Source organism: Epargyreus clarus, unplaced genomic scaffold (assembly GCF_041222505.1).
Source record: "Epargyreus clarus isolate Ecla_fem2 unplaced genomic scaffold, WU_Ecla_fem_2.2 ptg000003l, whole genome shotgun sequence".
In the NCBI taxonomy this organism is placed as follows: Eukaryota; Metazoa; Arthropoda; class Insecta; order Lepidoptera; family Hesperiidae; genus Epargyreus; species Epargyreus clarus.
In genome coordinates this window covers 15598220-15614447 of record NW_027332211.1, presented here as the reverse complement: position 1 = coordinate 15614447, position 16228 = coordinate 15598220, and the positions used below count along the sequence as shown (strand labels likewise).

The window sequence follows — 16228 nt, the reverse complement described above, 5'->3', positions numbered from 1 at the left end:
TACAATAATTGTACTTTATTAACTAAGATGTAATATCAAATTCTGCCGTGTGTGCGATCTTTACGGATACCAACTTATTTATCTAAGGTAACAACGCATCTATGAACGACCTTACTATTTGATCCATTGGTTATACAATAGATGCCATCGGGTGCCATAAAATTATGGGGCTACGTAAGGCGTCAGGTGAACTGTATAGCTCTTTGTTTCTCTTCTATAAAATTATTTCTACAATACATCGTTAATAAAAATATTGCAAAATTACGTTAAAACACACATTGTCAACGTAAAGAGACCGACTCTACACTTTTTAGTTTATTTCCGTTTTGATTTGAAGTACTTATATGAAACAATTATGAAAATTTTACCTTAGTTAATTCCATTTCTGATTTCGCTCACAAAACACTCATTAGACACTTATAACCTATATTTTAATCGAAACTAAGAAAAACAAAAACCCTGCATCTACGCACAACCTAAGTTCAGAGCGTTTCTGAAAGACTGTTTAAGTAAAGTGCAAGGAAGATAATTACTATTTAAATTTGATAACACGAGATAAAAATAATCATCTATTTGTAACAGAAGACTCAGTCATCTCGTCTTGTTTGAGTGAAATGAGTAAAATGTAGCTTTATTCAACACAAAGAGTAATTCTTTGTATTTTTAACGTCTGTCTTAAATTTGTATCATTTGAATGCAGTGATTCATGTTCTGTTTACATCAAATGGCTACTTTTTAAATGAATCACGATAAGTGCCTAATTACACCGTTGCAACGTATTTAGCAGATTAGAAAGATATATAATATGTTGTGGCGCGCATTTGGAAATGTTAAGTTACTGTTGTTACTATACTGATTTGTAAATTAAATAGTTATACTAAATTTTCATTATATTTGGGTTATATTAAGGCCAAAAATCACGAAAGATACCAAATGTACAACCCAATAAGTAGTTTTTGCTATAAAATTCCAAAACTTCTGTTTACTTATATAGTATATGATTTCTATAAGCTTCTTGGAATTCATCCTTACGAGGTGATCTACGATATAACCATATTGTAGAGAAGTTGTACGAAACGCCGCTTCCTTGAAAGCCGGATAAGATCAGCACTTAATATCGTACCGACAATAATATTTTAGATTCCATGGAGCTTCTGTAGGTAGAATATTTCAAATATTGCAGCGCTTTAGGCTGACCGTCCATTAGCTAGTATTGCTTGAACAACTGGTAGCTTACCGGTAGTTAAGGCGACTGTCAAAAGTTGCTCGGCGACTATTTAGTAGTTTTGGAGTTTATACAGACGTGTTGATAATCAACTGGTGGTGACAGATTTTTGTATAGAATAAGATATGTGCCGCTCCTTGGTTAGTCGGTCAAAAGAAATTGGACACCCGCAGCGGTAACGACTTATACAACTTGTCAGTAGTTTAAGCATCAAAATGGTAAGCTTCTATCGCTCTAGCTATAGTAGTCAGTAGTAGGTCATAAGTGTTAATTAAAGTTTTAACTTTTAGAAATAATATATTTGAAACGATAAAAAATATTGTTGACATCTGAAATTGTAAGTGACATTTTAAAAGTTGTTAAGTGAATATTAATCATAATGGATATCGTTTATAACTTGTTAGCGTAATATATCATTGAATAATTACTATCATAATCAAAAAAACATGACATCTAGCTGTGGACTATTTAATGAATCATAAGCATACAATTAATAAACTAGATCGTTTGCAACTCATTAAGTTTAACTCATTAAGTTTATTAGAGACACATTTTTAATTACAAATTCCTCAAAAATAACGTCATGTTTATAACATTGTGTTAGATCCTGTGTCATTCCAATTCCCTTTTATTTTTACGTCAGGCACACCTCTATATTATTCACTCGTAAACGTAACTTAAGCAGAGATAACCTAGTGGTTAAGAAACTGGGCCTCTCGATCGAGGTGTCCGGGGTTCAAATCCCAGGCACGCACCTCTGATTTTTCAAAATTATGTGCGTATTAGAAATAAATTATCACTTGCTAAACGGTGAAGGAAAACATCGTGATTTCCTCACTGCAAACCTGAAAGTTTTTAAAAAAAAACTAAAAGGTATGTGAAGTCTACAAATACGCACTTGGCCAGCGCGGTGGACTATGGCCTAATTCTTCTCATTATGAGAGGAGACCCGTGCCCAGCAGTAAACGTAACTTACAAGTGGAAAAAGGTTACAAATTAATAAAAAGAAAAGAATAAATAAAAAAGAAATACAAGTATACCTGGTCTATATTTATTATAATGCAATATTTTCAAAAAGCTACATTCACAAAACTTTTTGCTATGAAACGAACAAAAAAAGCTACGCAATTCTGAAAAAATGTATATAGAACGAAATATGCCTAGGTATAATTACCTAGATACAAAGATATTAAATACTCTTGGTTATAAAGGGGTAATTGTCAAGATTTCCATACAAACGCATTCATTCCGTTTCACACTAACACTATCTCGGATTGATTGACGATTAACATAATAATGTAAAAGAGATCAACTTAATACTAATTACTAATAAGTCTTAGATGACACCGTTACTCCTGATATCCGGTCTATTACTATTAATTATATAGTTGAATATCTATAGTCTGTCTGGTTATACCGTCATTGAGTACGGTGTACGGCATTCAACCTAGAATACCTATGTACTTCTACAACGAATGGAAAATAAAAGTTGCACAGCATCCTTTGTACACATGTTTTCATTGTGTCTGCGTTTGCGTTGCAATTACATTATAGTGCTTTCCCTTATCTCGCCTTGCCTCTTGTACGAAGAACTAAGAGGCTCTACGCCAAAATGTTCCCGCATCATAGTACTATGAGCAATAATTCAAATGTTAAAGGTGTATTGTAAGAATAGTAGTTCTGTACATAGGCCCTATTTATATGTACAGATTGAAAAACTTTTATATACATGGTACGCTCGATACGATATGATTACTTATATTTTACCACAAGCCTTGTTCGACAAGTACGATGTCTATAGTATAGATATAAATGCGTAATTCGTAGGTGGGTAGAACCCTTTGCAGTTCCACTCCTGGGGCACCACCGTCATACCTTTTTCTCCCGAATAACAACAGTGTTAAGCGTTGCTGCGTTCTGGATTGAAGGATATTATATTAGGTTATTTAATTGTAAAAAACTTAATTTTTTAATTTACGAATTTATTTTAATTTAATTACTAATTCAAAATGAGAACCCCACTTGCAGTCCAGTAACGACATCTACTTGAAGATAAATTTAAATGCTAACAACGCCATCTATTAGCGAAGCGCTGACATAATAGTGTAACAATAGTTTCAATGATCTTACTAGAATGAATGTGTATAAAAAAAAGATGATTTAATTTCTGTTCTCATATACTACGGACCCCACACTGGCGTCATCCAATACCAAATAAAATTGTAAATAGCTAAATCTTACGTCTTCCGCACATCTCTCGTAGTCAAGTATCAGTAATTAGTTCTCAGATAGTATGTAAAACAATTATATTAAATTTTATCCAAACTGCCACTTTACTAACATATATTTTAGAGTCCGAATGGTTCAGCAGGAGTAACCCCACTGCCCCATCACACGCGTTTGTAGTGTGGAGCAGTTCTCGATTTTAGTAGAAGGGTGTGGAATGTGGATTCCGGCTTACATCTGAGCTGAAAATCGTAATCCTCTGAAGTTGCCGTTGTCGTGGAGATGCGTTCATCTATGATCGATTTCAGGTAGAATCTGTACCATATGGAGTTTATTACAGATTTTTATCTGAATTTCAATTCAGTGTCTATTTACCATCAGGTGGACTTCATTCTCGTTTGCTAGTCCAATGTTATAAAAAATACCACTTTTAGCTGCTGTATTTTGCTTTGAAGGGCACGGAAGGAAGAGAGGTACAGCGAGGCATTTGAACTGTCTTCAGCAACGCACTCAGATAAAATTGTATGTCGATTTACAGATGTCCATGGATGGCATTGGCAATTACCATCAGACGGATAACATTGTTTTCGACTTCTATAATTTGTAAGAAAACACCTAGATAAACGAATACTAGTGTAGGTTGAAAAACCTAAATAACCTTTGCGAAGGGATAAAAATGAAAACAGGTTTCGTCACTAAACGATTTATTAATAAATTTCTCTCACGCTCTCATACAATAAGTAATACTTATTACAACAATATAACGTAAGTATTATTTATACATCTTTAAAGTTACGTACAATTATTTATGACTTCAGCCGTAAATGGCACTCAACTCCCTGAATAAACTTTACAGACTAAAAATAACATGTAACAACTATTCATGAAGTCAAATAGGCACAATAAAGTCTCTAGTCAGAATTATACACACCTTAACTTTTAATTCGATCTTGAAAGGCACTTATAAATAATTATTCTCATACTAGTACCCAACTTCAATCAAATAATTCAAAATCCAAACATTAATAAGTCAATTTACGAAAACCTCAAAAAAAATGCATCCAATAGGATAGCTTTTTTAAACTCGGACGTGATTGGTCGGTTGCCACAATTTGGTGCGTTGTGATTGGTCAGCAGTTGCAGGATTTGCTACCGCCGCCATCCCGACTATTTTCGCCATTTGCGATTTTGTGTTCGAGTGCAAACTTCTCCCCGTCCTTATCGTTGCCATGTAGTAATTTGTCATTTAGAAGAATCTGTAATAAAAACATATATGTATCATTAAAACCAATTAGTTTTATGGCATCACTACGATATCATTCATAAATCATCCAGACAATAAATTCCTATTCATATTGCCAATTCCGTTATTCTGCGTTACATCGTATTTTTGCACCATCAAAAACCAACATCATAAATATCATTGCTAAAAATAACTAAGAGAGTCCTCGTAATACAATTAAAATTTAAAATATGGTTGATTTTATAGGTTTCGAATTTACTAAATTAAATATTGTAAATTATACAATACATCAACCACTATGGAGATTATGACATTATTAACCCCTACGTCCTATAATAAACACTTACATCTTTAATTAATAAATTAGGCTCCACTGAGATTTAAGCGCAACTGTGACCAGTTTAGTAGTCTATAATTTAGATACTTAACTAACAGTTTTAAAAATGCCAACAAGCCCATTCACTGGTCATTTTTTGCGACATTTCTTAATAAAAGAGCTTCATTTGAATACTTAAAGCTCTAATTTTATTAGTGGGGAGGTCGTCGGCTTATTTCGTAAGATTGTGCAATAGTTAAAAGCTAGTGGAAAAATTTTAAACAAAGGTAGTAGGCGGGATATGAAAATGTTAATGTCATGTTAAACTGTCCTATTATAAAATTTAAATATCTTTATCTGTATGTCCAAAAATAATTAAACAAAGAAAGATTATTTTAAACACAGTAATTATTATCAAAATAAAATCCCAGCTACAGCCTATGTCGCTCTCATAATTTAGACGATATTCGTTAATATCAAGCCGTCTGAGGTGAAGGTGCCGTGGCAAATAATGAGATATACACATACGCTCGGAAAAATTACCCTCTATAGTCGGGTAAACATAGGGAACAGACAGTGGAAAACAAACCATATAAGTCGTCTTATCACGTACAAGCAAATTACTTCAGGAAACCTTAAGTTACAAGTTAAAACATAACAAGAATCTCATAGGTTTTATATTTTACTGTAATGGGAAGTAAATTTATGATGGAGATTAATATACCGACATCTATTACATGCCTATCTAAACATGGAATCTCCGAATTATTTGTAAAATGTATGGCGCTATCAACTAAATTAATGGTATTTGGTTACTATACTGTGAAATAGTTAGTTATTTATATTAACAGTTACGGCTACAAACTTAAGGTTCAAAAACGAATTGTTTAGTGCTATCCCGGAAATAACTACCATGGTTAACTTGTTTGGATACCGTACTGGCTTAGAACTGGTTTTAACCTTATCGAAACTTTGGGTTTAAAAAATATGTTACGTAAAAAATAGTTTCTATATGGAGTGGCTTACGGATGTCCAATAGACGACAGTAACCATTAGGTGGGCTTCAAATATGTTGGCTATTTCAATATTTAAATAAAAAACCTTTTTTTTTTTAAACCCACAACGGTTTAAGTGTAATAGAAAAAGGATTAAATTATTTAACCCTCGCCTTACATAAAAAGCTTTCATAAGTATAAGTTGATTAGATCTCACACAGAGTCGCACATATTAATCAAAGAGTATTTATTTTCATAGCACTTCCCAACGTACCTATTTGGTTCTCGAAGATGTAGATATGTACCTGTGTAGTACCTTTGTTATTGAACATAGGTGTCCAACTTAACCAACATGAAACGCAAGAAAATCCGGCGAGAGCATGCTTGTAAATAAAACTTTCCAATCACGAATAACGAAGATGTTGTGTCAAGGGATTACAACAAACAGGATTTGTCTTATAGGAAGAGCTAAATCCATAATCCCTTAATTCTATTAGTCAGCCACTTTCGAATTAGCCGACTTATCTCTATTTGGAACAGTTTGAAAAAAGCCAATTTCATTGTATTAGAAAATTAGGACAACCTTATCCTGAATATATACGATTATGTGTTCACTAAACAACTTGCGTCACACTACACACGGGAAATAAAACAGTGTAGCTAACTTTTCATAGTTATGCCATGCGATGCATATTAAGAGACTACAGTTTTATTTTCTTTTTAATAGTAGATCCGTTAATATCTTTTTCTTATAAGTATTTCTTTCTTTCTTTGTAACGCCCGTAATAAATCAATCTTAACGAATCTTAATAAATCTTCGAATCTTAATAAATCCTACCAAAGTTCCAAATTTAGAAACGTTTGTCAATTATTGACAAGAAATTGTGGTAAGCAAAAATCAGTTAAGAAATCAATTACGAACGCTAGTCAACAATCTAAACTATTATTTACTCTTTAATCTTTAATGCCCTTTTTACGCAGAAATAGAAAAAAAGAGTGTCAGAGAGTGTCTCAGAAGTGTGTAAAATCTACCATTATGCACTTGGTCGGCATAGTATGACCTAAACGGTGCTCATATATATGAGAGGAAAAATGTTTTCAGAAAATATAATGAATATCATCATCATAATCCCATGGAAATGGAAATATCCTCACCTTATTGACTAGCGATCGTGCCGCCTCCTCAATGTTGATGTTCTCTTTGGCGGAGGTCTCGAACCAGCCGGCGAAGCCCTTCTCGCGGCAGTAGTCGTCCATCTTGGCTGGCGAGTTCACTATACCTTCCTTCTGTTGGTCACACTACCGAAAAAATAAATTGTTAAGAAAGAAAAATAAAGGTTTGATAACAAATTTGACAAAATGTCGAATATATTGATGACCCAAGCGGCGCAACGATCAATAAACCGGTCTGGTATGCGTATGCATGGGTCCAGACACGACCCACCTAACTATGTAATTATGTATAATTAAGCAGATAGACTAAAATACAAAATTGGTTTTTATCTTTTTATCAGAGTCATAAATTACACATCGAAATTTTGATCAAAAATATTCATAGATTGTTAAGATTGTTTATACAGTTAGTACGAATCAACGCAACTTTAGCCCATCTCAAATGGAACTGCAATACTATCTAGAGTTGTATAGAGATGTTTATAAGGGCAGTCGCCACTTTTTTATAATATAAGAGTAGCCGACGAGCATGTAGTCCACTTGATAGGAAGTGGGCACTGCCGCCACCCCAGATCTGAACTGACCCCAGATATGATTGGATTCCTATCTGAGGTCGTCCACAAAAGCGCTGCTACCCCTGAGGACTAAGCTGGAAAGCCTGGGATAAGTATGTCTCCCTTACCACACCCTACAAGCGGAACACATGTTATTAGGCTGAATTAGGTGTGACGGTGGTGCCGCCGAAGTCGAACACAGGGTTCTACCACCTTCGAAAGCATTCACTATCAGGTAGCAGACCCCTTACTACTGTGGGCACTTCACCCACATTATCATTATTTATGTGTATTTAGTTTATATATTTATTATATTACACATACACATACACACGAACATATAAAATATTCATGTAAGTATATTTATACACACACACACACTTACATACATACAAACATATACACACTACACTCAGCGACACTTACGCACCGCCACACACATCAGTGACACACCCCGGACTCGAACCCGGGACACTTGGTGTGTGTTGGAAGACATCGGGCGCGGCTGCTATTCATGCGCGTACGCAGCGCGCTCAGCGACCGGCCCCCGTCGCCCGCGCACCGCTCTGGCCTGCGGTCTTCCCGCGGCCGCCGTGCCCGGTCGACAGTCGGCTAACCCTCGTCCCACGCTGTACCTGTGTCGCTCGTTACGCCTGACGGCCTCACTACCGAATACGCGTAGTGCTTTCGCTTGTGCCTAAGACTTACCTGTGCTTTATAGACTATCGCTGTGTGCATTTAGACATTATAGACAATCGTTAGTGTTTAAGTTTAGTGCCTAAGTTCTGACTATCGTTCCTTCACTCCTTCTTATTTAAATATGGTAGATATAAGTGCGGACTATTGTTTAGCTTTAAGTTCTAGTGTTAGTGCATGTTAAGGACCCTAAGTTCCTAGTGCTTGTGCAATAAACTGTTATTATCATACGGACTTGTGCATCATTTGCTTAGCCCTTCCTGCACACTCGCTTGGACATTTACACCGCACACTCACACGCATCTCCATAACTGGTGACCCCTTACGAACACGAAAATGAGTGACGATAGTGCAAGTGATAGTGACTTTTTGTGCTTCGCCGACGCGCGGCCGGGCGTGCCCCGCATAACCTCGCGGCGCATGACCACGCGGCGCGCGACCACGCGGTGCGCAAAAATGGCGCCTGCGTGCACTGGCGTGGCCATGGACACCAGCAGCACGCCTCTGAGAGTGCAACCATTCTCTCCCGAGGATCCGGAGCTATGGTTTGCGCTGCTCGAGGCCCACTTCGACAACCACAGCATAAAAGACGACACGAAAAGGTACACCCATGTCCTAACCAACCTGGACATGAGGCACGCGAAGGCCGTGAGGGACATTGTGATTAACCCTCCGGCCGGGGACCGCTACCAGCTGATCAAGTCTCAGCTCATCAGCCGACACAATAAAACCAACGAGAATAAGATCGAGCAGCTTCTCGCGCAAGAAGTGCTCGGTGACCGGAAGCCATCACAGTTCCTGCGGCACCTGCAGGACCTGGCGGGTTCCCCCGCTCATCACCACCTCATCCGCACCATCTGGCACGACCGTCTGCCACACAACGTGCAATCAGTACTGTCCACGCTGCACTCCGACACATTGGAGCAACTCGCGGACATGGCGGATCGCTTGCAGGAGATTGCTGCACCCATCGCGGTCGCACCATCCCCTGCTGCACAGCCGCCTGCAACACTGTCGGACGAGATCGCGGACCTGCGTAACACGGTGCAACGAATGGCTAGGCAGGTGGACATGCCCACGCATGCTCCTCGCCAGCCCGACGACAGCCCTGCACTACGACCACGCCGACCAGCTTCCCACGAGCGGAAGCGTAAGCCTGCCGCAGCAATTTCGTCCAGTCCCACGCAGTCATTAATGGCTGCCGACACTTCAGAAGGCACTACCGGTCGTCTTTTTGTCACTGACCGAGTTTCTAAGGTACAATTTTTAATCGACACCGCTAGTGACCTCAGTGTTTATCCCCTTTCTGCGCTTCGAGAGCGCAGAAATAAAACAAATTTCAGTTTAAGTGCCGCAAACGGTACATCTATAAGCACTTATGGATATGTCGAATTAAATTTAAATTTAGGTTTGAGGCGCAATTTTCAGTGGCGTTTCACGGTTGCGGATGTCACTAAACCAATAATTGGTGTAGATTTTTTAAACCATTTTAATTTAATTGTTGACACCCGCAACCGGCGTCTACTAGACAACACGACCACTTTGTCGTCCAATGCTTTTATTGCAAACACTAATATATTTTCTGTTAAGGTTGCAACAGGCGACACACGGTACCACGCGTTGTTAAGTAAGTTCCCTGAAATTACAAGACCATCAGGTAAGCCACTGACTCCAAGACACACCACTGTACACCACATACGCACCACACCCGGCCCACCCGTATCATGCACCCCACGTCGACTCGCACCAGACAAGTTGAAGATAGCTAGGAAGGAATTCGAACTCATGTTAGCTAACGGCACAGCGCGACCTTCCGAGAGTCCGTGGGCTTCACCGCTCCATCTTGCGCCTAAGAAGGATAACGGTTGGAGGCATTGTGGTGATTACAGGTTGCTTAATGCACGCACGGTCCCTGACCGTTACCCTATTAGGCACATCCACGACTTTGCCCATAGTATAGCTGGATGCAAGGTCTTCAGTACCATAGACCTAGTCAAGGCCTATAACCAAATCCCGGTCTACGAGGAGGACATTGCTAAAACGGCCATAACAACACCTTTCGGCTTGTTTGAGTTCCCCTACATGACCTTTGGCCTTAGGAATGCAGGGCAGACATTCCAGAGATTCGTGGACGAGATGACGAGAGGCCTGGACTTTGCCTACTGCTACCTGGACGACTTCCTGGTGTTTTCGCGCGACGAGGTTGAACATGAGGCCCACCTTCGTGAACTGTTCACCCGCATGAAGGACTACGGCATCCTCGTCAACACCTCGAAGTGCGTCTTTGGTACCAGTGAGGTAAACTTCCTAGGCTACCACATCTCCGAATCCGGCACGAAACCTCTGGAGTCCAAAGTCCAGGCCATCATGGACTTCCCCGCGCCGAAGACCGTCAAGCAGCTCAGGCGATTTTTGGGGATGGTAAATTTCTATAGGCGATTTTTACCACACGCCGCAACCATCCAAGCCCCACTAAACGCCCTGCTTAGCGGCTCGGTAAAGGGATCACAGCCGGTCGATCTTACTGGTGACACACTTCTTGCCTTTGATCAGTGTAAGGACAGTCTTGGAAAAGCTGCATTACTCGCACATCCAGACTGCGAAGCTCAACTGGGGTTAGTCACAGATGCGTCTGACTTAGCCATAGGTGCAGTATTGCAGCAGCTCATCGATGGCGAATGGCAACCCCTAGCGTTTTTCTCGCGCAACCTGAGCCCTTCGCAGCAAAAATATTCGCCGTACGACCGCGAACTGCTGGCCATATACGAGGCCATCAAGTATTTCCGACACATGTTGGAGGCCAGACATTTCGTGGTCTACACGGACCATAAGCCGCTCAGTTTTGCTTTCCATGAGCGGAAAGCCAACTGCTCGCCTCGCCAATTTCGCCATCTAGACTACATCTCACAGTTCACGACCGACATCCGTCACATCCCGGGTAAGGACAATGTGGTAGCTGACACATTGTCCCGGGTCGATGAACTGCAGATGTCAGTTAACTTCGACGCCCTTGCGCAGTCGCAAGCTACGGATCCAGAGCTTCTTCAGTACCTTGATGGAGGAACATCACTCCGCCTGAAGAAGCTCAACATCCCCGGTAGCAGCCGGGAGATATATTGCGATGTCAGCACACCGTCACCAAGACCTTTTGTGACTAAATCACTGCGGCGTCAAGTGTTCGACAGCCTCCACAGTCTTAGCCACCCAGGTCCCCAGGCTACTGTCAAACTGGTGACCGAACGCTTTGTTTGGCCCGGGATGCGCAAAGACTGTCGAGAGTGGTCACAAAAGTGTCTTGCGTGTCAACGCGCAAAGGTAGGTCGCCACGTGTCATCACCATTGGGCACGTTCGACTTACCACGCGCAAGATTTGCGTTTATTCACGTGGACATTATCGGTCCCCTACCACCATCTCAGGGCTACCGCTACTGCATGACGGCCGTGGATCGTTTCACTCGTTGGCCTGAAGTCACGCCGATGACGGACATCACCGCGGAGACGGTCGGTAAGGCACTGGTATCGTGGATATCCAGATTCGGGTGTCCTACCGATATCGTTACCGACCGTGGCCGGCAATTCGAATCCGCCCTTTTCCAATATCTTGGGAAAGTGGTTGGATTCCAACATCGCCGCACCACCGCCTATCACCCGGCGTGCAACGGCATGGTGGAACGGTTCCACCGTCAACTAAAAGCAGCGATAATGTGCCACGCTGATAGCAATTGGGTCGAATCCCTACCCTTTGTGCTCTTGGGTATCAGGTCTTCTTTTAAAGAGGACCTACAGTCGTCGTCGGCCGAACTGGTGTATGGTGAGCCGTTACGTCTGCCTGGAGAATTCTTTCAGGCGACTGCTCCCGAAACCACCGATATCTCGGAGTTCACGACGCGCCTAAGACACATAGCGGCTAAGATCCGACCCGCTCCCGCTGCTCGCCACACCACGAACAAGATCTTCGTGCACAAAGACTTGCAGGTGTCGAGTCACGTCTTTTTACGAGACGATGCAAGCAGAGGGTCCTTACAACCACCTTACACAGGACCTTACCAAGTGCTCGAACGTAGGGACAAGACTTTCCGTATATTGGTTAAGGGCAGGGAAGTCACAGTAAGCGTAGACCGCCTCAAACCAGCCTACCTACTCGTGGACCCATCTCCCACCACCAATCCCATCCCTACTCCTAGCCACCCTCCTGCACCTACACCTGGTCCTACACCAACACCCGCTCCTTTACCCGACCCACCACCCATCCTGCGGTCGAATGTCCACGCTCCGGAAGGCGGCCGAACAACTCGCGCGGGCCGCAGAGTTCGTTTTCCGGACTACTATCGACCGTAGACACGGTCTCTGGGGGGGAGTGATGTGGGCACTTCACCCACATTATCATTATTTATGTGTATTTAGTTTATATATTTATTATATTACACATACACATACACATACACACGAACATATAAAATATTCATGTAAGTATATTTATACACACACACACACTTACATACATACAAACATATACACACTACACTCAGCGACACTTACGCACCGCCACACACATCAGTGACACACCCCGGACTCGAACCCGGGACACTTGGTGTGTGTTGGAAGACATCGGGCGCGGCTGCTATTCATGCGCGTACGCAGCGCGCTCAGCGACCGGCCCCCGTCGCCCGCGCACCGCTCTGGCCTGCGGTCTTCCCGCGGCCGCCGTGCCCGGTCGACAGTCGGCTAACCCTCGTCCCACGCTGTACCTGTGTCGCTCGTTACGCCTGACGGCCTCACTACCGAATACGCGTAGTGCTTTCGCTTGTGCCTAAGACTTACCTGTGCTTTATAGACTATCGCTGTGTGCATTTAGACATTATAGACAATCGTTAGTGTTTAAGTTTAGTGCCTAAGTTCTGACTATCGTTCCTTCACTCCTTCTTATTTAAATATGGTAGATATAAGTGCGGACTATTGTTTAGCTTTAAGTTCTAGTGTTAGTGCATGTTAAGGACCCTAAGTTCCTAGTGCTTGTGCAATAAACTGTTATTATCATACGGACTTGTGCATCATTTGCTTAGCCCTTCCTGCACACTCGCTTGGACATTTACACCGCACACTCACACGCATCTCCATACTACTTATAAAATATTTATTACTTATACAGTCACTTGTTTCACCGTTCCAACTTAGTCCTCTGTAATCCCGTATATCTCTGGCCAACCTCAGGGAGAATCAATCTCACCTGGAGTTAATTACAGACATCCTCACTCGGCAATGGTACTATAGGCAGACTGCAAGCTTCTTTGTTTTATATCATAATAATTGGCCAAGTGTGAGTCGAACTCGCCCACGGAGGATTCCGTACCACCTTCTTTTAGTATTTGTTAACATAGCAGCAATATCAGGGATTGTATTGTGAAAATTTAAACTATCTATTAGGGTTCAATAGATATGGCGAAAGTTTTCATTTATTTTGAAGTTTTATTTTTTATTTTTAGTATATGTTGTTACAGCAGCTACCAATATATTCTGGGAAATTTTCAAGTGTGTTACGGTTCTAGCGATAGAGCCCTGTGACAGACGGACAGACCAGGCTCAGTAATAGGATTCCGTAGCCCTCTGGGTACAAAACTCAAAAAACGCATACCTTATTAGCGAGGAGAATGCAGGGTATTGGCGATCCGTCAGGTAGCTGCACCTTCGTGTCGAGGTCGTTCTTCCACTTGACGACCGCGTCGAACGTGGCCACCCGCGACACGTCGAACACTATGAACGCACCCACCGCCTCCTTGTAATACACGCGGGTCATGTTGCCGAAACGCTCTTGACCTATAAGTCAAATAGAACGCTTAGTCGACGATACCCGATATCCTAATATACGATATTAATGTTGTAATGCAGGTGTGAATAAAGATAGTGATTATCAATCTTAATCAGCACACCAGAGAGGAGATATAAATTAAAGTTACCTCTGATTTTTGAAAGTGAAATGTTTGACTAATTCCCAAAAAGAGGTCTCAATTTTGCCATAATTATTTTATTCTAACCTGGTTGTTATCAAACGAATTGTACTCAAATATATTTATCACGATGACTTAATTTATCATACACGAATCGTGATCGAATATCGATATCTTTAACGTGGGAATTTCAAAATGAATAATTATTTATACATGATAAAAATAATTATCCTTTTAATTATCAATCAATCCAATAAATTTAGTTTATTTGTCGCATTTCCTTGTTTACACTGCCTTGTGAAATACGTAATTTAATGAAATGAAGAAAGACAGATCAGAAATTTAAGAAAGGTTTTAGACAACTTTTTTGTGGCATAAATAGATGTAGCAACAAATGATGTAGCAATGGTGAAATTATTTTCGAATCAAAATGATTTTATTGCATTTACTTCTGTCACTAACATTTACCTTATCAAATCCAATTAGTTGGGAATCATCATCAGTAGCGAAAAGAACATAAGACAGTATAAAACCATGAGAAGCATGAACATCCATGAGAAAACTAGCCCTAGGTCGTCCATTTTCCAACATGTACCTGTCAATATTGACTAAAGACATTTCACATTACATGCAAATTTTGTCAGAGAAAAGAAAAAAAGGTTTATTCATGGGAAAGGTTTTTACTAAAATAATTTTGTTTAGGTCTAATATTGCCCTCTTCTAGCGACCAAGTTAAATGTTTTTAAATACATAAAAGTCTCGTCAATGCTCACATTTCAAATGGTTTTCTGCATATATAAACATAAATATAGATTTTTATAATTTATAACGTAGGTTTTTATATATCTTTATACAAAATGTAGATGCAAGATATGTATTATAATACTCGAATACACACAACTTTACATAAAACCTGAAATGTCTAGGTATCGAACCTCGAGAGGCCGAATTTTAACCACTAGTCCATCACTGCTTATTCACCGTACTTTCAACCTACTGGCTGTTAAACGTGTAATAGTAATTAACCCTTACCTGCAATATCCCATAGCTGCAAGCGTATGATCGTATTCGCGTCCCAGTTCAACACCTTGAGCGCGAAGTCCACGCCTATCGTTGCCCTGTAGTGTTGGCTGAAGAACTGGTGCACGTATCGTTTTATTATCGACGTCTTCCCCGTCCCCAGCTCTCCGATCACGAGGATCTTGTACAGATGCTCCCGACGCTCTGAACTCGCTGTCGCATGAGACTGCAAATAAAAATACGATTTAGAAATAATCCATCAAATCAGCATTATATTTATTTGAGAAGCTTTATATTAAGCTTATATTTAAGCGCCCACAAGGTTCAAACTTTCACAGATTAATTTCTTACCGCTCATATAAATTACGTAAATACTTTTATAACGAAGTTTTTTTCTTTTTTATTATAATTATTTTTTACAATTTTAATGAATACAAGTATTATGTTTAATTGTAAATGAACTCTGGCCTCAGTATTCAATGTATGCCAAGAACCTAAGATTAAATTAACATTGAACCTTAATTTGATGGTACCGCAACCGACCGGCAAAGATAAGTAAGTAATCGATCCAATTCTGACCGATTGATTCCTATCTGACCTATCTGTACAAATGATAAAGTGATATCGGCTTTCCCACTTTTCTAGTAGAGATAAAAGTATTCCGTAACAGATAATGCTTTCGTAACCATCTTATGTTAAATTGTATTGTTATAATTAACCATTCCCAAATAGAAGTTGCATCGTACTTTTTGTTTGATCTTAGGTTAGGACTGGTTACGGAAACGGTTAAGGATTAGTTAGAATTATCTTGGGCTTTAAAAAAAATAACTTTTTG

At 40.4% G+C, this 16228-nt stretch overlaps 1 protein-coding gene across 7 annotated transcripts in view; it reads right to left on the bottom strand.

Annotated features, from left to right (window-relative positions):
- Positions 1 to 4138: 4138 nt before the first annotated feature.
- The window catches only part of Rab32 (RAS oncogene family member Rab32), a 34375-nt gene continuing 22285 nt past the window's right edge, over positions 4139 to 16228 (bottom strand). For all 7 annotated transcript variants that reach the window (XM_073090590.1, XM_073090583.1, XM_073090578.1 and 4 more), the window contains exons 2-5: positions 15406 to 15619; positions 14061 to 14242; positions 7161 to 7304; positions 4139 to 4707 (exon numbers count right to left, since the gene is read on the bottom strand). In XM_073090590.1, coding sequence (XP_072946691.1) covers positions 4582 to 4707; positions 7161 to 7304; positions 14061 to 14242; positions 15406 to 15619 — 666 coding nt within the window. In that variant the 3' untranslated portion in view covers positions 4139 to 4581. The remainder of the gene's footprint in view (positions 4708 to 7160; positions 7305 to 14060; positions 14243 to 15405; positions 15620 to 16228) is intronic.